The 27,522-nt window shown below is 34.1% G+C and overlaps 3 protein-coding genes across 4 annotated transcripts; 1 reads left to right on the top strand and 2 right to left on the bottom strand.

Annotated features, from left to right (window-relative positions):
- Positions 1-1,729: 1,729 nt before the first annotated feature.
- Positions 1,730-3,549, bottom strand: LOC137830159 (L-cysteine desulfhydrase). Its single transcript, XM_068637332.1, has one exon. The coding sequence runs from the start codon at positions 3,338-3,340 to the stop codon at positions 1,964-1,966; it is 1,377 nt and encodes a 458-aa protein (XP_068493433.1). The 5' UTR covers positions 3,341-3,549; the 3' UTR covers positions 1,730-1,963.
- A 4,996-nt stretch (positions 3,550-8,545) lies between these two features.
- On the bottom strand, positions 8,546-10,863 carry LOC137830158 (pantoate--beta-alanine ligase). Of its 2 annotated transcripts, none has more exons than XM_068637330.1 (4): positions 10,180-10,863; positions 9,754-9,867; positions 9,420-9,551; positions 8,546-9,212 (listed from the first exon to the last, which is right to left on the bottom strand). In XM_068637330.1, the coding sequence occupies exons 1-4, from the start codon at positions 10,744-10,746 to the stop codon at positions 9,084-9,086; spliced, it is 942 nt and encodes a 313-aa protein (XP_068493431.1). In that variant the 5' UTR covers positions 10,747-10,863; the 3' UTR covers positions 8,546-9,083. The 2 variants fall into 2 exon arrangements, with proteins under 2 accessions (XP_068493431.1, XP_068493432.1); XM_068637331.1 differs by having other exon boundaries at positions 8,546-9,301; positions 10,180-10,855.
- Positions 10,864-12,129: 1,266 nt separating this feature from the next.
- LOC137830157 (protein translocase subunit SecA, chloroplastic) lies at positions 12,130-27,055 on the top strand. Its single transcript, XM_068637329.1, has 20 exons — positions 12,130-12,759; positions 12,874-12,946; positions 13,275-13,481; positions 14,037-14,140; positions 14,241-14,420; positions 15,871-16,089; positions 19,559-19,672; positions 19,773-19,886; positions 20,189-20,356; positions 21,028-21,203; positions 21,765-21,831; positions 22,925-23,071; positions 23,182-23,277; positions 23,354-23,422; positions 23,606-23,707; positions 23,794-24,045; positions 24,124-24,191; positions 26,106-26,223; positions 26,436-26,675; positions 26,765-27,055. The coding sequence occupies exons 1-20, from the start codon at positions 12,379-12,381 to the stop codon at positions 26,903-26,905; spliced, it is 3,036 nt and encodes a 1,011-aa protein (XP_068493430.1). The 5' UTR covers positions 12,130-12,378; the 3' UTR covers positions 26,906-27,055.
- Positions 27,056-27,522: the final 467 nt, after the last annotated feature.

Genomic DNA, 27,522 nt, shown 5'->3' with positions numbered 1-27,522 from the left:
GAGCACAAATCACACCTTCATCATTGCCTAAAGAAACTCGTGACTCAAATCCTTCATCGCCAAATTCTCATACCATGGATCTTTCATCTTCATAGCCTTCTCTTAACTCTGATCAAGCTTGGCCTATTCCTCTAAGAAAAAGGTATTTGATCTGCTCGTAATCCATATCTTGTTTATAATTTTTTAAGTTATCATCACTTATCTCATTCATTGTTTTCTCCTTGTCCACCATTATGTTCCTAAAAATGTTCATGAGGCACTTGGTCATCTTGGATGACAACAAGCTATGATTAATGAAATGCATACACTTAAACATAGTGGTACTACGGAGCTTGTCCCTCTTCCTCTTGGTAAGAAGCCTATGGGTTGTAGATGGGTCTATGTTGTTAAAGTTGGTCCTACTAGTGAAATAGATCGTCTCAAAGCTCGTATAGTATTTAAGGAAGACTTACACAAAGAAAGTAAGGTTTTTGGATTATAATAGGAGGTAGCCAGATTGGGGAGTTAAATGAGAGGGCACTTTTTATATTACACCAGTGGAGTAGGACAATTTCATTATTCAACTAAAAATAAACAAAAATGTTAGTTAATGTCATTTTCTTAAGAGGGTAAAAGTAATGCAAAATAATGGAGGAGTTTAAGGAAAAATCTGGAAAAAAAAAACAAAGGGAACGAGTATAATTTACTCTTATTTTTTACTATAAGAAAACTAAGATAAAACAAAAATTGAAAAAAAAAGAGAGGATAATGAACCATCCTGGACAAAAGTACACAACAGAAAGCAACCAAGAAAAATAATCATTCCATGGAACAGAGCTGTTCAATCCCTCAACAATTGTTATGAACTTTCGTGTAGGAGCCTCATGGACCTAGAAATAGAGTAATCCTTCTTGTGACTAATGGTGAAAGCAAGATGCAGACTCGTCCATGACAGAACCTCCTAAACTATCACAAGTTTTCTGAAACTTATTTCTCATTGATAATATTCTAATCAATTCTGCTGTTTAAAAAGGCTACATAGTTATCCCTAACAATTGTCCCAATTGATAAAATATAAATAAAGAGATCCCATAGAAATATAGGATCACATCTAACAATCATCCTAGTTAATAAAATAGGGAACTGAAAATTGGATTCTGGTATCCAGATCTTATTAGGAAAGGAAAAGAAAAAAAAAAAAACAAGATAGATTGAAATAAATAAAGATTTAAAAACAGATATATGATAATCTCAAGTAGTGGACCACATCAACAACATGAATGTTCCTTCCTGTTAACAACTATCGGTAATCCATTAGAATCCCTGAATAAAGACAATCTAACACTTAAAAAGAATTATTAGGCGACATGACAAATTGACATCATTACTTTTGTAAAGCAACAGCTTTAATGAATTATTTAGTTTTAGCAAAGTCACAACATACATTGGAATGTAAGGCAGTGACATGATAGTCTGACATAATCTGTAACCAGGGTTGTACAAAGTTCAAATAAAGAATACAGGAAAAAGCAAATGAAACAAGAGGAAAGGTACGATATGCGAGGACAAAGACAGCCAATCCACCCTCAAATTTGAAAAAAATAAGGTATAGTACTAAATATCTCCACTATTAACCCAGGCTCATCATTTGGTTTTGTGCGACACTAAAATCAAATTATATCATTAGTTTCTTACTATTACAACCTAAGCAAATATATTTATAAAGCATATTCATTATAAATAGAATCTGTTGTAGAAAATACGGAGATCAAAGTTTTCGAATTGCACTATGAAGCTACATTGCAAAGTATCTGAGAGTAGGAATACTTCTTCAGTTATAAGAAATTCAAGACTAAAAAAACTAGAGAATGCAAAACAACAACGGGCATGTAAATAAAATGTCACTGAAGATACATCTAACTCAAAATCCAAAGCCGGCCAGGAGTGAGTAAAACATATACCTCTTTATTTCTCTCCTTGCAAATCACTCCGTAGGAAGCCCGCTGCAAATTTTCCCATCCTCCAAAAGCTTATTAATCGCTGTCTTAAGCCTCTGATAATCGTCAACAGTATTATAAACTTGATGAGATATCCGGACATAACCAGTTATAAATCCATCCTTGTCCCTGGGATCCCTATCATCATTCCTCAAAACCTGGTAATATACAGGAACTTCAATTGCATGATAGACCCTTAGATACGACCTTAACCGCAAGGCATCATCATCACACATCACGCAGAGCTTAGAAGGCAACCCCACCATAATCATGCCAGCGCACATTTCAGGAGGCGACCCTAGAATCGTTCCCCAAGACTCCGCCAACATGGTCCCCATTTTCACTACCGCATCATGGTTCCTCTGCATGATCCCCTCAATCCCACCCTCAAACCGATTCACGAACTCCAAAATCGACGGCACAACAAGTTGGGGGCTATAGTCCCGCATCCCAACCCATGCACTCTCAACCGGTAACCCCTTTCCGTACTCCTGCGAAACGATAGGGTGGTGCACGTCGTTTGAATTCTCTTTACAATACAAAAAAGCCACCGAAGGCGGAGAGAAAAACCACTTATACAAATTGCTCACGTAAAAATCAGCCCCAATTTCCTTCACGTCCACGGGCAAGCTTCCAATGGCATGAGCGCCGTCCACGAAAATCTGTTCCACCCCTTGCTCTCTGCAAATCTTAATCAATTCGCGAACGGGGAGAACCACCGAAGGCATCGACGTTATATGATCGATTATAGCTAACCTAACTCTTCCGCCGTTGAGTTTACCTTTCTCGATGCCTTTCTTGAACTCGGTTACGATTTCCTCGTCGGAACGCACCGGGAAGGGGAGCTGGACCTCGACGATGGTGCCGCCAATCGGAGTCACGTAGGCTTCGATGGACTTCTTTACGGCCTGGTAGGCACAGTGAAACATTATGACAGAGTCCTCTCGGCGGAAGTGTCCGCGGACGAAGCGGCGGCCGATCTGCTGGAGTACGATGGCGGCGGCCGTGGTGGCGTTGTCGACGAGGGCGATGCGATCGACGTGGTCGGCATTGATGAGGTCTGCGACGGTGGTGCGTGATTCCAGGATGCCGCCGCGGAGCACGTTGAAGAAGAATTCGTCGGGCTGCTGGAGAAAGCGGAGCTGGCATGCGGACTGCGCGGCGAGAACAGAGCGCGGGCAGCTTCCGAAGCTTCCATTATTGATCCTAGCGACGCCGCGTTGGTGGTGGGAGAATTCTTCTCGGATCTCGGAGTCGGAAATGGGGTGTCCAAGCTTGGGTTTCTTGGCGGCGTGGTGGTTGTGCTCTACGGCACCGTTTCCAGGGTTTGGGATGCTGTTATGGGATTGGGGAAGTGTGGTCATTGTTTGGGTAATCGCAGGGTTTCAGGTTGGAGATAGCATGGGTTGGCTGAACAATTGGAGGCTGGAGTGCAGAGACTGGAGTGGTGCGGTGAATTTGTCGTTATTCACTTCCTCTTTGCTCTTTTTTTTTATTTTGTTTTTGACTAATAAGATTGCCTCCTTTTCAAAGCATTTTAAGAAGAAAAAGGTAAGACCACAGCGTTTGTTTGCGTTTTCGGTCTCCTGTGAGGTTTTGTAGCAGACCTACACGACTTTAATTTTTATTCCGTTTTAGAATAAATGTTCAGGCAGGGGAATCTGTGACGAGTTACCAATTTAAGAGAAACATTAACAAAAATCTTACTCAACTTTTGAATAATCTGTTCCTGTTCCTACTGCAAGTAGCTTTTTAAAGAAAACTTTAATTTTTTTATTTGTCATTATTAAAAATTTTAAGATAATATAATTTTTTTAATTATTTTCTTTTTTTATCATGCATTGAGAAATATTTAGAATGAGAAAACTGAAAAATATATAATAGGTAATTTGTTTAAAATTGTACTGAACATAAAATAATTAAATGTTTTCTTTAATTAAAGGACTTAAATGGCTATAAACTTACGGAATAATATGTTTTAAATTGTATAACTTAATTACAAAATAGTCTTGTAATTAGTGTTAGGTTTTTTTAAATTATAATTTAATCACAAATTTTTTTTAAAAATTATTAAAGATATTCACATTTTCATATAATTTTAAGATTAATATTTACACATTTATACTTTTAATAAAATGACATTGTTTTAAATTTTAAATAGATTTCACATTTGCGCTTTTACAACAAAATATTCATTTCTATTATATTTTAAGTAAAATTAAATTAGTAAAAATTAAATTTCTTTTAAAATAAAATATAAATATTTTTATGAAAAAGTTAATGGTTTAATTATTATATATTAAAAATATCTTAACAATTATAGTTAATGACATAGTATTTTATTCTATGAATCCGAATACATGTACATATAAGAAAGATTATTTGGATATGATGTCCAAACCTTTTGTAGAAACAATGAAGAAAATAAAGTTTGGAGAAACACTAATCATGATGGAGCTTTCTCTAAATCAAAGTTGTGGGAGTAAAGTTTTGTATAATGTTATTAAGTTGTTAGGTTTTATGTGGCTTGGTTTGATTAATTGTTGAGTTGGAAAAGTTTGATAGAATTCTTTGGGGTTAAAATAAAATTCTTAATGGATAAACCATGATTTTAATCAATTAAAATATCGAATTTGTTTTTGTAAGGAAGAGAAAAAGTTTTTACAAATGTGAATCGAATGGAAGGTTATAAGTCTTCGACACTTAGTACATAAGATAAGGTACTTATTAAATTTTTTTTGACTCAAGTCAGTGTCCAGTATTTAAAGGTCGATGATAATAAATATTATTAAATGTGTATTTTAGCTTAGGTACATTAAACCTATTTATCGAATTGTTGAGTTGAGCTTTCGAGGTGTTGGTCCTGATTAGCACGACTATCACTATTAAACTTGTGGTAATCTCACATATGATGAAGGACTGTTTGAAAGGACCCAATATGACCTTTGTGACAAGGAACATGATTAGAAGATTGGAAGAAGAAGAAATTTAGAAGACTATATTTTTGTGGAAAACTAATTGTTGATTATTCTTCCAATTTTTCTAGTATTGTAAAAATTGTACAAAGTAATATAGGCTTTATATTGGGTCATTTTCATGGGTTATGTACAGGGCCAATTAGAGTATGGTGTAAATAGGAAAAAGAGTTTAGTTAAAGTTACAATTGGGTCTCCATGAACCTATTACAATTCTATATCGTCGTCTAGGATTTTGTAGTTCTCTCAAAGGAAGCTTGGGTGGAGCCAACATGACAAGAAAGGAGTGAGTACCCAGTTGCACTTACTCATAGGAGGCGTGACCTACATGTGGTAACATCTCAATGGAGAGCTTTTTTAGCCAATGCCAAAACACCACTTGTTATCAAGGGAATTGATAGGATTCTCTCCAATGAGAGGCAGACACTTGTCAAGTTAGGAGTAGAGCATTTTTAGGTTAATTGTTTTTTTAACTTTGGCACCTCTTAGCACTTTGTAATCTAGCTTAAGCTTTGTTTGGATTAGAGGGTGTGGGGGAGTGGAAAGTTGAGGGTATGAGTGAGTAGAAGTATGAATAAAGTTGAGGTTGTTTGGATTGGGGTATGTTAGAGTGAATGTGTGATGAAAGTTTATTGAAATTGGTTAGTGATGGGATTGTTGTAAGAATATTATAAATTATTTTGAATAGTAAAAGTTGTAAGATTACAAATTTATCATTCTATATAAAAGAAGAATAAATAATAATTAATTTTTTTGCATATTTTAGTTAATTAAAATAATTTAAAGTTTAATTTATAAATAAAAAAAATGTAAAATTGAAAGAAATAATGAATTATAATTTAAAATTTAAGTATAATTTTATTATTTAACATTTTATTAATTTAATTATTTTTTTACTTAAGTTAATTTATTTACATAATTTTAATATTATTTATGATTCTTTAAATTATGTTATGTTATATAAATATAATTATTTTTAATAATGATTTTCATTATTATCAATAAATATATATATTTTTTAAAAATAGATATTTAGAACATTAACTAGTTGTCAAAATATATAATATAAAGTCATTACATTTGATCTGAAAAGAGATATAGACATGTTAATTTGTTTGTAATTTTGAAATTATATAAAAATAAAGAACATAATAATATTAATTAGAAAAAGAAAAGACATCCCACTAATAACATTTTAATCCTTGTTAGAAGTTAAATATTTAAATAAATTTTGTATTCGCATTAATAAATCAAAATTTAGATTATTATAATATATAATTTAAAATATAATAATTTTTATTATTATAAATATATTTTTAGGTATATAGGTATTTTCATTTTGTTAAAAATATATTTATTTTATTATGAATATATTAAATATTTCTTGGATATTTAAAGTTTATTTATAATAAAATTAAATGATTTTAATTAATATTTATTATCATTATTTAAATATATTTGGAATAAAATAAATTTAATATTTTTTATGTTTTATGACATGTGCATAGTTTAAAAAAATTGAAATGTGAATGGTAAATATTATGAAAGAATGAGGATATATAAGTCATTTTATATATTTAAGAATCCCATCATTTCTTCTCTCCGGACTTCTGTGCAAACTTTGAGAAGAAGCCCTCAAACCCCTCTCACACCTTTCCGCGCCCTCTCACCTCCTCTCATCGGTGGATCCAGAGGGTGCACCCTCACTTCCGTCACCCCTCATCCAAACAGGCACTTACTTACTAAAGAAATGTTGTTGAAGTTTGTGCACAACTTGTCTTTTTTTCTGACTATTTGTTAGTTTAGAATTACTTAAAATTGGTTTTACCTTTTCTAAGTATCTATATTCACCAACCAAATTTATTTTCTCTATTTAAATTTCTCCATCCATTTAACTCATAGAATACATCCATCAAACCGCAACATATAAAAATTTACAAAAAAAACTACATGGAATCAACGTAGGACTACACTAATTAAGCTTCCGAGGTGTTGGTCTTGATTAACATTATTATTACAGTTAAACTTGTGTTTGTTTGATATATGACGTTTAATTATATTTTAACTAAGTTATTAGGTGCAGGATTGAATCCAACAACCGAGGTGTGTTCGGCCTGGTAGCAAGGTACATCGTGTGGACGTCTACCTTTCAACCATATATTTTAGAAATAATTGATTAAAAACACTTAAAAAGTCAAGATAGATTATGTCGTTATGTGTCAATTGATTAAGTTAAGGCAACACAACACAGTGTGAACTTTGAGCTACCTCTGAGATGAGGAATGGATAACCCTGTCTTTTCCAAAATCATACCAAAAATACCGAATCATCTTACTGGAGGTAGCTTCATCTCCTTTGATAACCCCCTCTAGATACCCACATTAACAATTCATGTTCTCCAAGTTATAGCAAGAAGCGGGAGAAATTGCAGTTTAATACAGTAGACCAATGTAACACTTTTAGGACCACTGAGCTTTCTCAGATTCTTCGACAGAGATCACTTTGGTAATGAAGAAATTAGATAACACGTCAATTTTTGTACACACAATAAACTCAGTACAGACAAAAGGCGCCAATTTTACTAACCAAAAAATCCAAGTCATTTGGTTGAACTCCACCACACCATATAATGACTGTGGTGTAATGACAAATAATTTTATCCTTAATGCCACACACTATTACATTCCAGTGCATTGAATTATCAGACCAAAATACACTCACATAAGGCATACAACACTTAAGCCTATTCCAAAGTTATTTCCAATTGAAGCCAATTACTAATGAAGAAGCGAAATTCAAAGGTTTTTCCCCAACATATATTCCCATTACTAAGCCAACACCGATAAATTCCTATTACACTATGTAAGCCTGTACTAAAACCAGTTTCTATTGTTAAGCCAATTCCTTTGTTAAGCATGCCCTTGTCTTGGTCGAAAATACTAAGTATAGTAGCATTGAGCTTGAATTGGACTTGAATTGTTTGCCACTTGCTCCCTTACACTCTTGTTTCTTTGGCTGAATCCTGTACCCTTCCTTTACTTGGGCTCGAGAAAACCTAACTAAGTCTATTCTAAACATTACAAATTACACCTAAAAATACAATAACTAAATCATAAAAATTACAAAACAAATACAAGTGAGAAAAAAAAAATACGATGAAAGTAGATGCTAAAAAAATTACAAAAAAAAATATTCTAAAAATACAAACAAAAGATCTTTCTCATATATGCAGTCATCGGATAGACACCAGGAACTAAAAAGAATTAGTATGAGCTATGTGCTCTTCTCTTCGTAACCCAATGCCTTTTCTTTTGACAGATGTAAACAAATTATCATGGACACAGATAATTACAACTGAATACCTGCAACCAAGTGGGTATATGCACCATTGCACTCTTATCTTTTCAATTATACAGTCGTGAAGCCATTATATCCTTATTCATTATATTCATGATTCTCTTTCCATGTACCCCACTTTTTGGGATAATTATGCTTGTACAAAAAACCACAGATTTAAGTGTCATCTAATACATTGTTTGCTGAAGTATGAAGCGGAAGAAAAAAAAGAAAAAAAGTATATTTTCAACCAGAAAGTTGACAAAACTGATCCACAAGAATAATTACCAGATTTCCATTCCAACAGAGTTCCTATCTAGCCTCAATGCATGTTGGTACTTAGCATAAATTACAGCAAGTCTAATATGTAAGACAGACTAAGTGCCCTAAGGAAGCAGGTGCATTGTGCTAGCCTTTGTCCTTGGCACAGTTTTCCTGGAACAAAACCATAACGATAAAATAAATCTTGAAGAAATAATAGTTGAACCTTCAATCCCATGATTTGCGCTCAGTAAATTTCAGTTCTCCCCTCTCACATTCATGGAGGTTTTATTCAGCAAATAGTTGAACTCTTGAATAAATAATACATGCATTAGTTCTTGATTAAAAAGGAAACAACCCAGCTCATTGATTCCTATAAGTGTCGAATGGCAGCAGCTCTCTTCGAATTTAATAATGTGGAAATGCATCTATAGTGCATGGTCGGCAAAAATCTATCGTGACATATAACAGTGAACTGTTAAGCATGTGGTCTGAACTATCAAGTGTGGTCCATGTCTGAGCTGATAGAAGGTGACTAAACATCTATGGACAAGTTGATTTCCATGTTGTCTATAAGTCTGACTTTCCCAAACCATGCAGCGATACAGAAGACAACAGGACCCTTGATCTGTTCTACTTTCCCCAGATTATTTTGATCAACAATCTGCAGTAATACGTATGTAGTTGCATTAAACTGTACCTTCTATTATTCATTAATTCTACTTCTCTATTGTTTTGGCTTCATTCAAGGATCTGTTGGGTCCAAATATTTTTAGTAAGACAAACGTCATTGCCAAAGTAACTATGGCATTAATCATTAATTGTGAGCTTTCAAATTAAGCACAGAACAGAAAAATATTTAGCATCTTACCTCAGCATAATCAATCCTTCCACCGGCCTCAGTAATACACTGGATGACCAAATTCTTCAGCTTCTCACAATGCACTTGACCATCTTCTGCTGCTGATTTAGCTTTTAACAATGATTTATTTATTGATAGTGCCTGAAAAGAATTGAAATAAATCTCTCTAGATATTAGGCAAAGTATACTAACAAATTGTTAAGGCTTAGTGCAGCTGAAAGTGAAGTGGATGACATAAGAAAAGCTCTGTAACATAATTTTTACATATTCTTTCACAGATGCTTTACAATTAAATGTCACTGCTGGCTTTTAGCAATTAAAAATGCTTGGTTGAATAAAATACCTTTTCCCTGTCTTCAGGTGAAAGGTGCACATTGCGTGAACTCATTGCCAGGCCATCACTCTCACGTGTTATTTCAGCACCGATAACTTTTATGGAAAAATCAAGATCTCGAACCTACAAAAAAACATCAATCAGTCAGTCTACGAACCATCATCTAACACTGTAGTAAGCATAGCAAAAACAAATTTGGTTGACAATGCTAACTTCATTTATTTTTCATTAGTGAGTGACATTGTTCCCACAGAACTACGTATGATATTAACATTAATATGTTATAATTCAATGACCAATTTATTATTAAATTGTATGACAAACACGAAATCATAATATTAGTTCTATCAGGAACTAAATCAACACCTATTTAAACAAAAAATATTACATCTTTTCTTATAAATGAAAACAGAAAAGCTCTGAGAAATTGGTTACCATCCTCTGAATAACTCTCCACTGTTGATAATCCTTTTTCCCGAACACGGCCAGATCCGGTTCCACTATGTTAAACAATTTGGCCACAATAGTAGCTACCCCTCTGAAGAAAACGGGTCTACTCTTCCCACACAGTCCCACTTCTAGCTTCTCAACTCTCACCCAACTCTCGTGCCCCGACCCATCACCATCAACGCAAGACGCCGCAGCGCCGACCCCACTAGCCGCCACGTCATCACTATTATTTCCATAGTCGTACAGGTTGCGGGGGTGGAAGACGACGTCGACGCCGCCGGGAAGTGCGGCGAGTTTGCGGAGGTCGCCTTGGAAATCGGAGGGGTAGGTGGAGAGGTCCTCGGAGGGCGCGAACTGGCCCGGGTTGACGTAGATGGAGACGGCGACGACGTCGCAGAGGGAGCGGGCCTGGGAGACGAGAGAGAGGTGGCCCATGTGGAGGAAGCCCATGGTGGGAACGAACCCAATTAGCTTGCCTTGGGCCCGCATGGAGCGAGACCAGTTCCGCATCTCCTTCTTGTCGGAGATCAACTTTGGGGTGGTTGTGGCCATTCCAAGACTTTGGAATACGGAACCGAATGGAATAGAACGATGATTGTGATGGCTGAAAACAAATGACACTTTGGGACTTGTTTTAGTTATTGAGGATGATTGTGTTTTGTCATCGTGTACTCATTTGTTCTTTTTACCCAATCTTTGTTTCTTATAACATATTTAGATAAATTAATGTTAAGTAAAATAAAATATTTTTGTATCTTTTTAAATACTGATTGTGTGATAAGCCGAACAAAACTTTTAATTAAAGGATTGCTACAAGATATTTTGGCAATGAAATAGATTCTTTCATTTCTAAAATAAGGTCATTAAGTATGTGTTTGATTAAATTACTTGTTTTCCTATTCATGATGAATTGATGATTATCATTGAAGTGTTAAATATGGTATCATTTTAAGGTACAATATTGATAATAAACTATATACTAGAAAATTAAAAGTCATAACAAAAGTAATAAAATACATAAAATTAATTTGTATTGCTCGAAGAGAAGAATTGAAGCTGCCAAAATGAATTAATGTTATGTTAATATTGCTTCAAGTAAAAGTACTATAGAGAACACTTTGGAAAGAGTAAGAAAATAAAGATAAAATATAATTTTATGAGTTAATTATAAATATAAAATTTTAAAAATGATTTAAGAGCTTACAAGTACAAAAAGTTTTACATTGTGTATATAACCACTGAAAGTTGTAGAGGATTCATAAAAAAATTATTTCGTTATATATAATATGTTAATAATAAAACTATTGTGTTCTCTGATAAATTTATTCTTTTTTGTAGTAGTTATTGATTTTGTTTAGATTTTTCCTAAATTCTTAATAAAAAATTTATGTACCTCAATTCAAAGTTTAATTCCCTAATGGTCATTGGTTTATCTTTCCTCAATATATTTATATTTTTTCTATCTCATATTTTTTCTAGTTCTGTATTAAGGTGTTAACGGCAAAAACTGATAACGAATGAATGTTTTAAATTTAAAGTTTTAAAATAAAAAATAAATGATTAATCATATGGATTTTTGAATCATCCTCACTTGTGTGTATAACCAACTTTGTTATCTGGATCAATACATTGTATTTCTTCTTGTGGTTATGTAATAAGATTTTAATGAAAATAAAAATCACTAAGTAAGAAATGTTTTACATCGAAAGTTACACAATAATAAATAAGTGGTTATTTTGGTTTAATAATGTTAACATATGATTTTTTTAAGATTCATATTCATGTACCATCACCAACAATTCCACCAATTTTAATAAATAATTTTGTTTCAATTAATTTAAAATAATGATTTTTTTTTTCAATATACAAGAAAGTTACTATTTTTTTTTATTAAAGTTTATTTAAGAGTGAGATTCTTCTCCGAAGACTGTTACTATTACTACAAACGCCCCGTCAACACTAGATTCCCCTTATCTTATCTCTCGCTGTGTCCACGTTACCAGTGATATCCATCACAAACAATATTTCAGAAGCAGAAAGAAACTCAGCATCTTTGTTTGCAGCTTTACTAGTCACCACACTCGGGCCATGGCCATGAAACCTATTTTCATCATCCAATCTAATCCAAAATCCTCACTATAATTCATTTCTTCAAATTTTCTCTACAATTTCTCAATCCCAACCATGGCCTCGTCGTCGCTCTGTTCCTCTTTCACCTCCAAAACGTGGAACCCGCGCACACTTTATCACCACAAAACCCTAACTCCACCGGCTTCAGCTTTTTTTCGCGGAGACCTGCTGCTCCATCCGCCGTCGTTTACCGACATACGCCGGAGCAGGAGGCACCGATCAGGTGTGGTGGCGTCCCTCGGTGGTTTACTCGGCGGCATCTTCAAAGGCGCCGACACGGGAGAATCCACGAGACAGCAATACGCTGCAACCGTTAACATTATCAACAGGTTGGAACCGGAGATTTCCGCATTGTCGGATTCGGAACTGAGGGAGAGGACTTTTGCACTGCGAGAACGCGCGCAACAGGGCCAATCATTGGATTCTATCTTGCCGGTTGGTTTGTAGTTTTTCTTGTAGTAGTTCAAAAGCGGTGTTTGAAATCAAATGCAGTTGCTCTTGATCGTGACTAGGGAAGTGAAGTAAAGTGTGTGCCCTTGTGTGTTGCAGGAGGCGTTTGCTGTGGTGAGAGAAGCTTCGAAGAGAGTTCTGGGCCTCCGTCCCTTCGATGTCCAGCTTATAGGTATGTCTTTAGTCGATGAATAGTTTATGGAATTGGACTGTCATTTTGATTGAAAATAACTTACATGTAGTTAAGTGTTTTTTGTGTTGTTCTCCTAAGTGAAGTTTCAATTAAAATAACTGACGCAATAAAGTTTGTATTGAAGGTTAGAATTCTAATTCTGGTTGGAGATCAGTGCCAGAAACAGTAGTGGAACTGTATCTTAGTTTTGTACTTATTCTATTGCCTTATACACATTGTTATGTACTCTAGCTCGTACTGTTTAGTTTCCATATAAATATATGCAGAAGAGAAAATTTCGTAAATATTGTTCGTTTGGGTATTGTAGGAGGCATGGTTCTTCATAAGGGGGAAATAGCTGAAATGAGGACTGGAGAAGGGAAGACACTGGTTGCAGTTTTGCCTGCTTATTTAAATGCATTGAGTGGGAAGGGAGTTCATGTTGTAACTGTCAATGATTATCTGGCTCGGCGGGATTGTGAGTGGGTTGGTCAGGTTCCACGCTTTCTTGGATTGAAGGTTGGCCTCATTCAGCGTATGTCTCATATTTCATTTCTTCCCTCTCCTCTTTATGTCTGTATTCTCTATCTACATCTGTATTAATCCATTAGTTAGTTGGGGTAGGTTGTGGCCTATCTGGGTAAACTTCTTTGTAAGCACTTTTGGAGAAAGAAAATAAGAAGAAAAAAATAAAATTAATTTCTTCATAAGCTAAGATTAGTTTATGGATAAGTTAAAAATTTGACTTTAGAGAAATAAAGATGAGAGCAATTATTTATGCATAAATTCATTTTAACTTGGGAAGAAACTTATTTCATTTTTCCTTGTTTTCTTCTTCTAGAAGTTCTCATGGAGAAGTTTATGCAAAAGGCATTGTGTTTCAAACTTCTGTGTTGCTTTGTTTCCCTCCATTCTACTTTCATTTCTTAATAAATGTTGATTCATACCTGACTTCATTTGTTGCTGGTTTTTGTTTAGGGTTTTATGTTTCTTTTCTTTTACTCTTGTTATCAACTAAGCTTCTTTAATATGCAAACCATTTTAAATCTTTTTTTTGTTGCATTCTAACCCATGATACATTTGTTGGCAGAGAACATGACAAGTCAGCAGAGAAAGGAAAATTACTCATGTGATATAACATATGTCACTAATAGTGAACTTGGTTTTGATTACTTGAGAGACAATCTTGCCACGGAAAGTAATTTTTCCTTTACATGTTTCAATATGCTTTTTAGATTTTAACTTCCATCCTTTTAATAACGTGCTGAACTCTTCTGAACTGTGGAATGTACAGAGTGTCGAAGATCTTGTTGTAAGGGGTTTCAATTACTGTATCATTGATGAGGTTGATTCAATTCTTATTGATGAAGCTAGAACACCACTTATTATATCAGGACCTGCAGAGAAACCCAGTGATCAATATTATAAGGCTGCAAAGATTGCAGTAGCATTTGAGCGAGACATACATTACACTGTAAGTATGCTAAATTATGTTTACATTTTGAAATTTAATGTATTATGTTTATAAGAATAATACTCTTTGTTTCTCTATTGATACCTCCTCAGCTTACTGTAAGCAGATCTGGTACTTTATGTTTTTAAAAGTCTTGTTATGCATAGTTAAGGAAATTGTCAGATTTAATTTTACATCGCAGCATCTACCGTTGGGATTGTAATTTTTAATTAGAATATGGAAACAAGTTATAAATTGGGACTGCATTGTCATTGATTAATATTAATATTTTTATCCCTTGATACAAGCATGACAACAATGGCAAGTGAAGTTCCTTCCTGATTATTAGTTTTTTCCCTTTTGGGAGAGGTATACTTACTTCATGAGAGGAAATGTTTGTTTGCCTTATTCTTAATGAGATATCTATTCCAGCTATGGTTTCATTAGATATCTTAATCTTACAACTGGAATCACTCTTTTTTTTTATCCAGTTTCTCCACCACCATGAACCACAGTTAGATTCAGGCACATTGTACTTTTTAGTTATTGAGAGAATTTGTGTACTCTATTCTGGATCTAGGAAAGAGCTCCCAGAGATTTTTTTTATCTTTTGGAACATATAGGAACAAATCAATCAACTTATTGATATTTGAAGACTCACTTGATTCTTCCTGTACCTATGATTCCATTGGAGCCAAAAATGATACATTGGAAGAATCATTGAAGTCTTCCAGTATCAATAGATTGATTGTTCTGCATCTGCATAATCCAAAAATGGAAGAAATATCTTTGAGAGCATGGACAATATGTTCAAATTGGTCATAACGTTAGTAAAACAACTAAATGTAATTTTTTCATCAATTATTATTTTTATCCTTCACTTCAAACAGGACAACAATGCTAAGTGAAATTCATGAGTGATTATTAATTTTTTCCCTTTTTCAAGGTATACTTGACGAGAGGAGATCTTCATTTGCCTGGTTTGTGATACACAGATGAGATGTTTACTTGTTCATACTATTTTTAAACAACAAAATGTACAAATTAGATGAAGGAATATTTACCCTTGTTTTTTTTATGGAGGTTATGGACCTTTCCTGTTTTTCGTTTTTCAACCATCTGCCTATCTGGGGATAGGGTGGGGGAGATTGAAAGAAAATATGATCAGACTAGTCCTAGGTAAATGAAAATGAGGAAGAAGACAAGAAGTTGCCTTGTAAATATGAGAAAAGGCTATGACATTATGAAAGAATTTTGCATTGTAATATAATCACAAACTCTCGTGTAGGATCAGTTTATTGACCTTTACAATAGCTACCTTAAAATTCATCTATCGTGATTTTGAATTACACTGATTGTACACAGTCATTAAACTCTAAATATTATATATTTGATGACAGGAGATATGCTTATTTTATTGTAAAAAATTGCATCTTTGAATTTTATTATTTTACTGAAATTGTCATTGCAGGTGGATGAAAAACAAAAAACAGTTCTACTTTCTGAGCAGGGTTATGAAGATGCTGAAGAAATTTTGGCTGTCAAAGATTTATATGATCCACGAGAACAGTGGGCTTCATATATCCTAAATGCAATCAAAGCAAAAGAATTATTTCTTCGAGATGTAAACTACATAATTCGTGGAAAAGAGGTCTTTATTGTTGATGAGTTTACTGGTCGAGTCATGCAGGTATTTAAAGTTTCTATTGACTTCATGACAATAAACAATTTAGTAAGAAAAGGCAGGGAGAATAGTAGTGCCAGCAATAGCATATTCTTGATCTACATTTGATATAATTATGTTGTTAGTAAGATATTAGGTGTACTACTATAAGCTCTTAGAAGCTATTAGAAGATTCTAGAGATCTCTTTTTAATCATTACTTTAGGATTAAATTTTTTATATATAGAAGTTGATGTACTGTTTCAAATCAATCATTTGTATAAAAATATTCTTTCATTCAGATTAATCCTTTTCAAGTTGGTATTAGAGCTCTTGATCTTGGGCCCTGCATCCGCATTTATTCTTTACCGTCTTCGCTACGGTTCTTTTTTGGGTTGCCTGAAGTGTTCCATTTTCTTTGATTAATTGGGGTTGCCTGAAGTGTACCAAACTTGGCACTATCCTTGCTATCTCCGTTGCCGCAATCGTCGGAGTTGTCACCACCATCACTGGAAATCACACCACGATCTCACCACGAGATTTGTCATCCTCCAAGACCACACTATTCTGTTTTATTTATCATATTGTTCTCTTTATTATTTAGGAGAAGATTGAGGAATCCCTATTCTTTATTTTAGCATGACAACTCCAATAAGCAATCCTGATCTTCCACACTTGCACGATGACAACCACCTTATTGGTCGAAATTATCTCCACATACATACGTCAAAGGGTACAAGTAGATTCTTCAACCATATTGAAGGAAAGGCTATATCTCACGATAACCCTAATTTCCAAATTTGAGACAATGATGACTCCAATTATTACATGGTTATGGGGATCCATGACTATTGAAATTAGTAGAAATCATATGTTCTAGATAAGTGCCTGTGAAATTTGGGAATACCTTGCAAATACTTATTCCATGTGAAAGGACTTCTCTACAGGTTATGAGTTAGAAAGCAAGATCTTTTGTCAAGTAGGACACTCTCTGTTGTAGAATATTATGGAATGTTGAAGGGTTTGTGGATTGAGTTGAACCTGTATCAAAATTTGAGGCTTGAAAATAATAGAGATGTTGTCACTCTTGCTCAGTTTGTTGAACATTCTCATATATAAGTTCTTATCAGGATTGAATCTTGAATATGACCCTGTTAGGGCACAAATTCTTGGGAAGGAAACACTTCTTTCTCTTTTTGAAGTCTTTTACATTGTCTAAGATGGGAGACTCGTCGAATGGTCATGATGAATGAACCCTCCATTGAAGGAGTTGCCATGTTCTCCGGAAAGACTTCCGAACCTGGGACTTCAAATCTTGCAAACATAAAACGGAGTTTAAAAGGAAGGGAGAATCGGGGGTGCTCTCATTGTAATAAATCTAGCCACACTAAGGAGACTTGTTAGGGCACAAATTCTTGGGAAGGAAACACTTCTTTCTCTTTTTGAAGTCTTTTACATTGTCTAAGATGGGAGACTCGTCGAATGGTCATGATGAATGAACCCTCCATTGAAGGAGTTGCCATGTTCTCCGGAAAGACTTCCGAACCTGGGACTTCAAATCTTGCAAACATAAAACGGAGTTTAAAAGGAAGGGAGAATCGGGGGTGCTCTCATTGTAATAAATCTAGCCACACTAAGGAGACTTGCTTCAAGCTACATGGAAAGGAGAAAGCTCTGGATCGGAATTAAAAGTACAACCCTCAAGGAAGCTTATTAAGAAACTTCAAATTCTGAAAATGTTGGCAAGTTCCTTCATCCTCTTCAATTGAAGAAGGAATGTTTGCACTACATGCTGAAATTTAACATCTAACATCTCTCATGGAGTCTATCAGTAAGCCACGTTCTGGTACTTGCTATGTAACCATGATCTAGAAGAAATTCCTCTTTTAATGTTTCTAAAACTTTATGTAAGGACTTTTGGGTTCTAGACTTTGGTACAATAGATCATATGGCCCCTCATTCATCTCTTTTAACATTATATGTTTCTTTATTCGATAATCACATTATTGTTGCCAATGGGACTTGTATACTACCAATAATTGGATGTGGTAATATTTCTCTTTTGTCATCCCTCAGCCCCAAAGATGTTTTTTTTATGTTTCAAAACTTTCCAATAATCTTATTTTTGTTTAAGAACTTACTCATGACCTAAATTGTTCGGTAACCTTCTTTTCCACTCATTGTGTTTTTTAGGATCTTGTCAGAGGGAGGATGATTATAATTATAAGGAACAGGGAGGGTTGTATTTCTTTAATAATAACTTGGGAATTAAAAATAGTATCAGTAGACAAACGACTACCTCTTGTCTTTAGTCTTGCATTACTTCGACTCCTATCAAATTTGGCTTCTTCATTGTCGTCTAGGACATTCATTTTTTTTTTTTTTAAAGTCTATGTTTCCTTCTTTATTTTCCAAAAAGTTTGTTGAATCATTTAATATATGTCAACTTGTAAAGCTGCATCGTGCCACATATCCTCCTAGTAATACAAAGTATGTTCATCATTTTGATGTTTGGGGGCCTGCATCAAACTCTAGTATATATGGTGCTAAATTGCTAAAGGGTATACTCAAACTTATAGTGTTGATTATGAGGAGACATTTGCTCTAGTGACAAAAATGAATACTATTAGAATCATTCTCTCATTTGCATTATTTTGGTTGGGAATTGCAACAATTTGATGTGAAAAATACTTTCCTGCATGGATATTTGGAGGAAGAAGTCTACATGGAAATTCCTCCAAGTTTTAGGTCTATTGAAGAAGGGAATAAAGCATGTTGGTTGGGTTGGTATATTCACTTAAGTCACTGATGTACTGTTTCAAATCAATAATTTGAATAAAAATCTTCTTTCATTCACTTAATCCTTTTCAAGTAATTGTTATTATAAAAATTATAATGTCAGCCCTTTACACTCTAATTTTTAATGTAAGGAGCTTGATTAAGATAATGGCAAAAATCTGCCTTATATTATGGCTTACAAATGTATTAAATCCTAACTCATGCATTGCATTGTCTTATACTGGATAATTTGTGACTGTTACTCAGCAATTAAAGCATTATTATTTAATTATTGATACTAAAAGAATAGTTGCAATTAATATATACTAGATTTAGTTTGAAGTTTCTGCAAGAAAATCAGTATACAGTCTACACCTGGACGGTACTTGACCTCTCTAATTGAATTGCAAATTAATAGAGATTCCACCTTGTGATACATTTTACATTCTGCCCTTATCTTTAAACAAATTGCAGTGATCAGGTATATACAATGATATTTTTTTGCTTGTGATTACAATGCCAAACCTTGGTGTTTACGTTACTATCTCATTATTGTAGAGTACCTGTCTTGCCAAAAGCAAAATCTTACAAATTACTGGCACTCACTACCACTTCTATCTTGAGAAAACAAATAGCTAAACTTACACTAAGAAAGAACATGTCACGTGTTCAAATTTCTGAGTAGTTAATTTGGATTACTAATTTTTATTTACTTATAGGGGAGAAGGTGGAGTGATGGCCTTCACCAAGCAGTTGAGGCAAAAGAAGGGCTGCCAATTCAAAATGAAACTGTCACGTTAGCTTCCATCAGTTACCAGAATTTCTTTCTTCAGGTTGGAAATGTTATGTTTGAGCTGGTTAAGTGAATCATCATTTCAGAATTTTATTTGCCTTTGAACTTACCTTGATGTTTTCAACTATGCACCTCTACAGTTTCCCAAACTTTGTGGTATGACTGGCACTGCAGCAACAGAAAGCACAGAATTTGAGAGCATTTACAAGCTTAAAGTTACAATTGTGCCAACAAACAAACCTATGATAAGAAAGGTTTCTTCTTGCTTGTCATTATTGTGCAACACTTTAATAAAATGATGTTTTTTTGCCACGTGGGATCTGTATTCCAATTCCTGAACAGGAGGAATGATAATATATTTATTACATCTATATGTGCAATGTATGTGTAAATTATTATAGTTCCGTCCAAGGTAGTGTGGGTGGATTACTTCCATTTAAAGTTAAGTTCAGAAGCCTTACTGTTCATCTTAGTAGATTTAGTTTGTACATAATAAAACAGTTTTTATAAATTGTTTGTTGTTTGTTTAGTTCCTAATCTTTAATTTCTTTCTCAGGATGAATCTGATGTAGTTTTTAGAGCAACTTCAGGGAAATGGCGTGCAGTTGTAGTGGAAATCTCTAGGATGCATAAAACTGGTCGCCCAGTGCTTGTTGGCACGACTAGTGTTGAGCAGAGTGATTCTTTGTCGGAGCTATTGAAAGAAGCTGAAATTCCGCATGAGGTAAGGTCTCTCCTGTCTTGTTATACTGTACCTTACAAAAATATATTGAGGCATCATTTATATTGTATGCACTTTTTCTATTTACAAAAAATCCATAAAAAAGATGGATCATATTTTTCAAGAAAGGCTTTTTCACTTCCTTAAAATAATTTGATAAGTTATACATTTTTTTTCTATGATAATGATTAATACATCTCACGAAACAACGTTGAAAGACATTCATGCTTTTAAATATTTATATTATATTTTTAGGTGACTTTTTGAATGTGTAAAAAAGTTTTTTATTTTTTCTTTAGTGCCTGAAGAATCCACCCATTTTGAGGTGTTGGCTCTAGTGGTTGACAAAATAATTCTTTGATCAGAAATCGAATGAGGGGTGTTCAACATGTGTCATACAGATGTTGGTCTAAGTAAAACATGTCTGACATAGACACTCCACCAGCCCAAGCAAGAGAGGAGTGTTTATGCTTAATAGACATTGTGTCATTAGAATACTTTGTTAATGATACCTGTTTCAAATTATTTTTGTCTCTTAAAAGGTAGCCTACTCATAGCCTAGGACAAGTGTTGATATAACACTGGCCATCTGCTCATCCATTTTATAGAATAAGATGCAACCACTTTTTTTCTTAATATTTTTTGGTTTATAATGAAATATGTATTGTTTCTAGGTTCTTAATGCAAAACCAGAAAATGTTGAGAGGGAAGCAGAAATTGTAGCACAGAGTGGTCGTCTTGGGGCAGTGACAATTGCAACCAATATGGCTGGTCGTGGGACAGATATTATCCTTGGTGGTAATGCAGAATTTATGGCACGGTTGAAGCTTCGTGAGATATTGATGCCTAGGTATTATTTTATTATGGAGAACGTGTTCTTCCATGTACGTGTTTTAAAATGGTATTTGGAAGAAAAGGGGATGGGTTTAGTGGGGGAGGAGAGGATACTTAAAGGAAGATGCTACCTGGGGTGGGCTTTTAATGTTTAATGAGTGAGATGCTCTCTGCAAAGTAATAAACAAAAGTGCTTGAATGGAAGTGTGTTTGCCCGTTTATAAGGGAAAAATAACTTGTCTGAAGTGAAAGGAGTGAGGTGGTTATATTACGTAGTTTAGGGATTTCAAGCACCTCCCACTGTGTGTGCGAGTAATGCCTCTTTATTTAAAGGCAGACCTATTGTATTTACGTATGTATACTTGTTGATTGCACTATCTCACTGTTTTCTGGGATTTATTTGTCACTGATACAACCTTAATGGGAAAACATATTCTGATTACTCCTATCCTATGGTTAAATTTCTATTCTTAGAACCTGTTTTTGCGTTAGATCTGAAAGTAAAACTATTTCCAAGTTATTGAAGTCATCTTACCAAAACAAGAATTACATTTTTTCTGTGAACAAATGATTGCAGAGTTGTTAAGCCAGCTGAAGAAGGCTTTGTTTCAATAAAGAAACCTCCTCCCTACAAGACATGGAAGGTATGATGTTTTTCTTTTAAAGTATTGCTTATGTAACTACAATTATGGTGTTGTGCACGGACATCCTCTCATTTACTCTTATAGAAGGAGGATGTTAGCAACCTATTCTTAGGCCAAAATGCCCAATTTATTATATCTGAAAAGCAAAAGGTAGATAAGGGTATTTAAGACATTTTAAGAACCTTTAAAGCAATTGGGTAGAAGAAAAGATGAGTTTTATTTTTTGAATGAAATCAAATGCAAAGCAGGAGAAATTTTGTTTCTCCAATGGTTTCCCTTTTTCACAAGATTTGTAATTATTTGGTTGAATCCCACCTTCATTCCATTTACCTATTGAACCGATCCCTTACTAAATAACTGCTCTAATTGTTCCTAATCAACTATCTCTAATTAATTTTCCTTCTGCTCTGTTTTAGCTTCTCAATTACAGTCTTTTAAAATTTAAATTAATTAATAACTTTTTTTTTTCTTATTCTTTATCTCTCTCTTCCGACTTTTTCATCATTTTCTAAATTTAAGTATACTAAGACTAAGAAAGATTCCACTAATGGAAAAAACGTGAATAGGTGCAGGTGGCAATGACAGTTCTCAAAATTATGATTGTTCATTTTGTTGGAATGAATCGATGATTCATAAAATTTTCACGCTTAGAAGTTGTGGACAACAATCATTAGGCAACATTAAACCCAATGATGAGTATGTTTGCATCCTACAGTTTGCAACAGGTGCAGTATGCAAAGAAAAGAATGGTATGCTTGAACCAGGCTTTTTTGCTAGATCATCTTTCACTGTGAAAGATGTGCAGTTATGGTTAAAAATGAAGGAGGGAAGAACATGGGTTGGTGTTATAAATAGAATTAATTTGTGAAAGATGAATATCTGGATGATGGTGGATAGGGAATTCTGGATGTCTGTACAAAAAGAAAGTTGTATTCCAAATCTTTTTGTTTTTCAAATATATTGTATTACAAAAAGGCACCCATAAAGCTATATTGGTTTAGATGTTATGTGCTTTGAAAAGTGTTGCATGTTTATATGTTTGTCTCTAAATACTTTTTATAGTAACTGTTTTGAAACTCCGCATATTATTCAGGTGAATGAGAAGTTATTCCCATGCCAACTATCAAATAAAAATGTGAACTTGACTGAAAAGGCTGTGCAATTAACTGTCGAAACATGGGGCAAGAGATCATTAACTGAGCTTGAAGCAGAGGAACGCCTATCCTATGCATGCGAAAAGGTTAATGATAAATTTTACTTTCTTAAGACGAGTAAAATTTTCTTTGATATATCACTTTTGTGAATTTTCATTTGTTATAATCAAATTGTCATTATATATTTTTGATGTAGGGCCCTGCTCAAGACGAAGTCATTTCCAAACTGAGAAATGCTTTTCTGGAAATTGGGAAAGAATACAAAGTCTTCACTGAGGAAGAGAGGAAGAAGGTCAGTATGTTTCTTAACTAATACTTCTCCTCATACGTTGCTTTTGATTAATTATTAATGATCGTTATGACTGCAGGTTGTGGAAGCTGGTGGACTCCATGTGGTGGGCACAGAGCGTCACGAATCACGTCGAATTGATAATCAGGTATTCTTTTTCTTATCTCCTTTTCCTTGTTGGACTGAAAGGAGAGGGAAGCAGGGATGAAATTGTTGGATCATTATTTCTGCATATCTCTTACTTGATTCTTTCATTCTTGTGGCTGTACTAGCCACTCGCACCCTGTCAAATAAGTATTTGAACTTGAATCGTTGATTTTTATCCTTTAAGTTGCGTGGTCGAAGTGGCAGACAAGGAGATCCAGGTGGGTCACGGTTTTTTTTAAGCCTTGAAGATAACATATTTCGCATTTTTGGTGGAGATCGAATTCAGGTAATGCATTTGTTGTGCTGCTGCAACACTTGGAATTCTTTTGCCCAAAACTTGGTTAGGTTAAGATTGTAATGTGTACTGTGTAGGGCTTAATGCGAGCTTTCAGAGTTGAAGACCTACCTATTGAGTCCAAGATGCTGACTAAAGCATTAGATGAAGCCCAAAGGAAAGTGGAGAACTATTTCTTCGACATTCGGAAGCAGTTGTTTGAGTATGATGAAGTGCTTAACAGCCAAAGAGATAGAGTTTATACTGAGAGAAGGCGAGCCCTTGAATCCGATAATCTTCAGTCTCTTCTTATTGAATATGCTGAACTGACAATGGATGACATTTTAGAGGCAAGTCTTGCTAAAATTATGCTTCTCTTTATACCTTGCTGTATTGTCTAACTTGATAATGCATTCATGATGGATTAGGCAAACATTGGTTCTGATGCTCCAAAGGACAGCTGGGATCTTGAAAAACTAATTGCTAAAATTCAGCAGTAAGTGAACTCTTTTGCCCTTATGCTTGATGACATGCTTGATTTATTTATATGCAGAACTTTTTTCGTTTTTACTTATTGTTATTCATTAATGCAAAATTGATCTGAAATGGTTATAAATAAGAGGCAGTACAGCCGAGTGCTTTCTACACAAACAATTCACCAAATCTCTTCATGACCATGATGGAAGGACTCTGGCTTACCCTAGGTCTATTTATTAAATAAGTTAAGCCAAGGCTTTTTTTAAGAAGCGTATCTAGCCAATAAAACTTATGCTTTAGGTCACACAAAAAGCCTTTTAGGCTTAATTATTATTGCTGTTGTTATTGTTCTTATTATTATATCATGGAATTTTTCTATATCTTATTATTATTATATTTAAAGATTTTAGTCCGTGATCTAATATAAAGGCTTAGGCCCACTCTTATATATTGTTGATTTTAAGAAGGGCCAGATTATGCCTTATAAAAGGTCCATGTCATATCAAGTGAATAAACTAGGTTCAACTTTTAGTTTTGGAATCCCGACTTGGTAATGTAAAGCTTGACTTAGCTTAAGGTATCTTCTCTATGGCCAGCCAACCAACCTTTTCAACTATGAACTAGCCATTTTTTTCGCCCTCCATGATGTCTGACTGCATTGGACAAGTTAGAATTGCCCCTGAATTGGCAAAACCTAGGTGTTTTCATTGAATTGGCTAAGTAGGGGCTGCTTTGGTCACATTGGTGAGACACACCTCAATATGATTACTGATTACATGATGCAACAACCCGGCAAGAGAACAAACGACTATCTGTTTTAACATTATTGAATACTTTGGTAAAAATATATTTTCTAGTTATAAATACTGGATTATGTATAGAATCAAAATATCTTCTAATTTATTTATATAATTTATTAATGTAATAAACGTGCTATTAAAAATTATTAGTTATTTGCTTGATTACTTTATTCCAATTTTTCTTCAAAAAAATCCAGTTAGGCCATTGATTGAATAAGTTGAATGGGTCTAACTATGACCCCAAGCTGTTCTGCTTCACTAATCTTTTAATTTCATTCTGTATTGGTGTTAAATGGTAAAGCAGTTAATTTTTTCCTCAACCGAAACTAAGATTTCCTCGAGCAACTTAATAGCACCCTTCACATTATCTGGTCCACTCAGGGAGGGAAGTAAGGGACTGTTTTTTTTTAAAATGTCTGATTTCTACTTGTAATTACAAGAATGACACCTTGTTTTCATTTAGTTCAGTTTTCAAAGAGTTGTTCAAAGATACTATGAAAAACTATTTTTTTATTATTTCTTATATAAACTTGTAAAAACAAGAAACATAAAATAGGGTGTCGTTTTTTCAAATAAAAATAAAATAGAAAATATTTTCTCAAATCAAAATATTCCTTTTCTAAATGTCAGCCTAAAGTCCAAACTGAGAAGTCAAAATAAGAAGCATCTCTTGGATATTTGTATGAATTTCTATTTTGTCCATTATGATTTTATGCATTATGAGGGGGGTATTTGAGTTTGATAGACATGTTTTTTCAGTGTCAAAGTTATTGCATTGTTAATCGATTAAATGTTATCTTTGGTATAACTTGTAGTTATTAATTTATTGTCGAAGTCAACAAATTTATAGCGTAAAAGTTATGTTCTCTTCCTTTATTTGGGTAGTGTAGTTTCTGTCTATTCACTGTCAATGTAAAGTTTTGCATTGTTAATAAATAAAAAATTATGAAAAATATTAATTTTAAAATAGTATTATAAAAATCAATAAACTTATTATGCATGATATATGTAATTGAATGCTAATATAAAATATTTTTACACTTCGATGCATCTAGTTATGCATTTGATAACCATGTTTTCGGTCAATCTGGATATGACAATTAAGCTGACAGGAGATATTTATTTTTCATCAGATATTGCCACATGTTGAATGATTTAACCCCTGATTTTCTGAAGAACGAGTGTTCGGACTATGAAGCATTGCGGAATTATCTCCGTCTTCGTGGTCGTGAAGCCTACAGGCAGAAAAGGGTCAGTTTAACAATTATTATTTCGGAATTAAATCCAACCATTCTCCTTATGTTCCTATAATTAAACAGCATATTTGAGAGGGAGCGGAACTAACAACTAATTAAATCTTTTACACTTCAAAAAGGGGTATTATTTTAGTATTTATGTTTTGGGGGGAAGGGAGAGGAAGTTATCTAACCTCACTGCTGCAATTACTTTAATGGTGTCTATAGGATATTGTGGAGGAACAAGCAACAGGCTTGATGAAAGAAGCAGAGCGGTTCTTAATCTTGAGCAATATTGATCGGTTGTGGAAAGAACATCTGCAAGCACTAAAATTTGTTCAGCAAGCCGTAGGGTTACGGGGATATGCGCAGCGCGATCCACTTATTGAGTATAAACTTGAAGGCTATAACCTCTTCTTGGATATGATGGCACAAATAAGAAGAAATGTCATATACTCCGTATATCAGGTTTTGCTTTAATCCAGAGTTTTAGAGCTTTCCACCTTAAACGTTATTACAATTCTTATAACTGCTTCTTTTCTTCCAACTCTTGCCAGTTTCAACCTGTGCTGCTGAAGCAAGATCAGGATAAAATAAATAATGGGAAATCAGGAAAACGTAAAGCACGCACTTCGGTTAATCCAAATCCTGATCCAGTTGGCACCATCGAGCCCTCAACATCAACTACTGCTTCCTAAGACCATTCACGAGGAGTTCCAGCTTACTGAACGAGAGGAATCAACTAAAGCTTCAGTTGTTTCTCCATGTTTGTAGCGATTTGTTGTAGAGATTTTCATATGGTCAAAATAAATTTATACATGTATAGTAAGCTTGCGATTAATCTTTCACGATCGTAGTAATGTATGGTAAAATATAAATTTTCATGCTCAAAAAAGGAAAAAAAAATCAAAAGTGCATTTTCATCCCCACTTCCAAGTAAGAAAAACCTAACGACACCTAAGAGTGAGACCAATAGTATTGTTTATAAATCCAATACATTATGATTAAATGACATCTTAACAAAATAATTACATTTGTTACATTTGTGACAGGAACTCGGAAATCCCTTTCACACGTAAAAAACTATTCTTGCTGAATTTTGACCGACTCAGGTGGAAGTTTAAATCTATCACCTTGAACAACCTATACATTGAAACATTGAGAATAGTTTGACTCAGTCAACCAAGATCCAAAAATTTGGGGAATGTGATGTTGAAAACTTGAAAAAAAAAAATCATTGTTACTCCTCGACAGAGTCTGTAGCAGTTTCAACTTTATTATCAAAATAAAAATCCAATAGAAAATTATTAATTTT

This window comes from Phaseolus vulgaris, chromosome 7 (assembly GCF_000499845.2).
Source record: "Phaseolus vulgaris cultivar G19833 chromosome 7, P. vulgaris v2.0, whole genome shotgun sequence".
NCBI classification, from domain to species: Eukaryota; Viridiplantae; Streptophyta; class Magnoliopsida; order Fabales; family Fabaceae; genus Phaseolus; species Phaseolus vulgaris.
The sequence above is the reverse complement of the archived record's forward strand: the minus strand, read 5'-3'. Positions and strand labels throughout refer to the sequence as shown.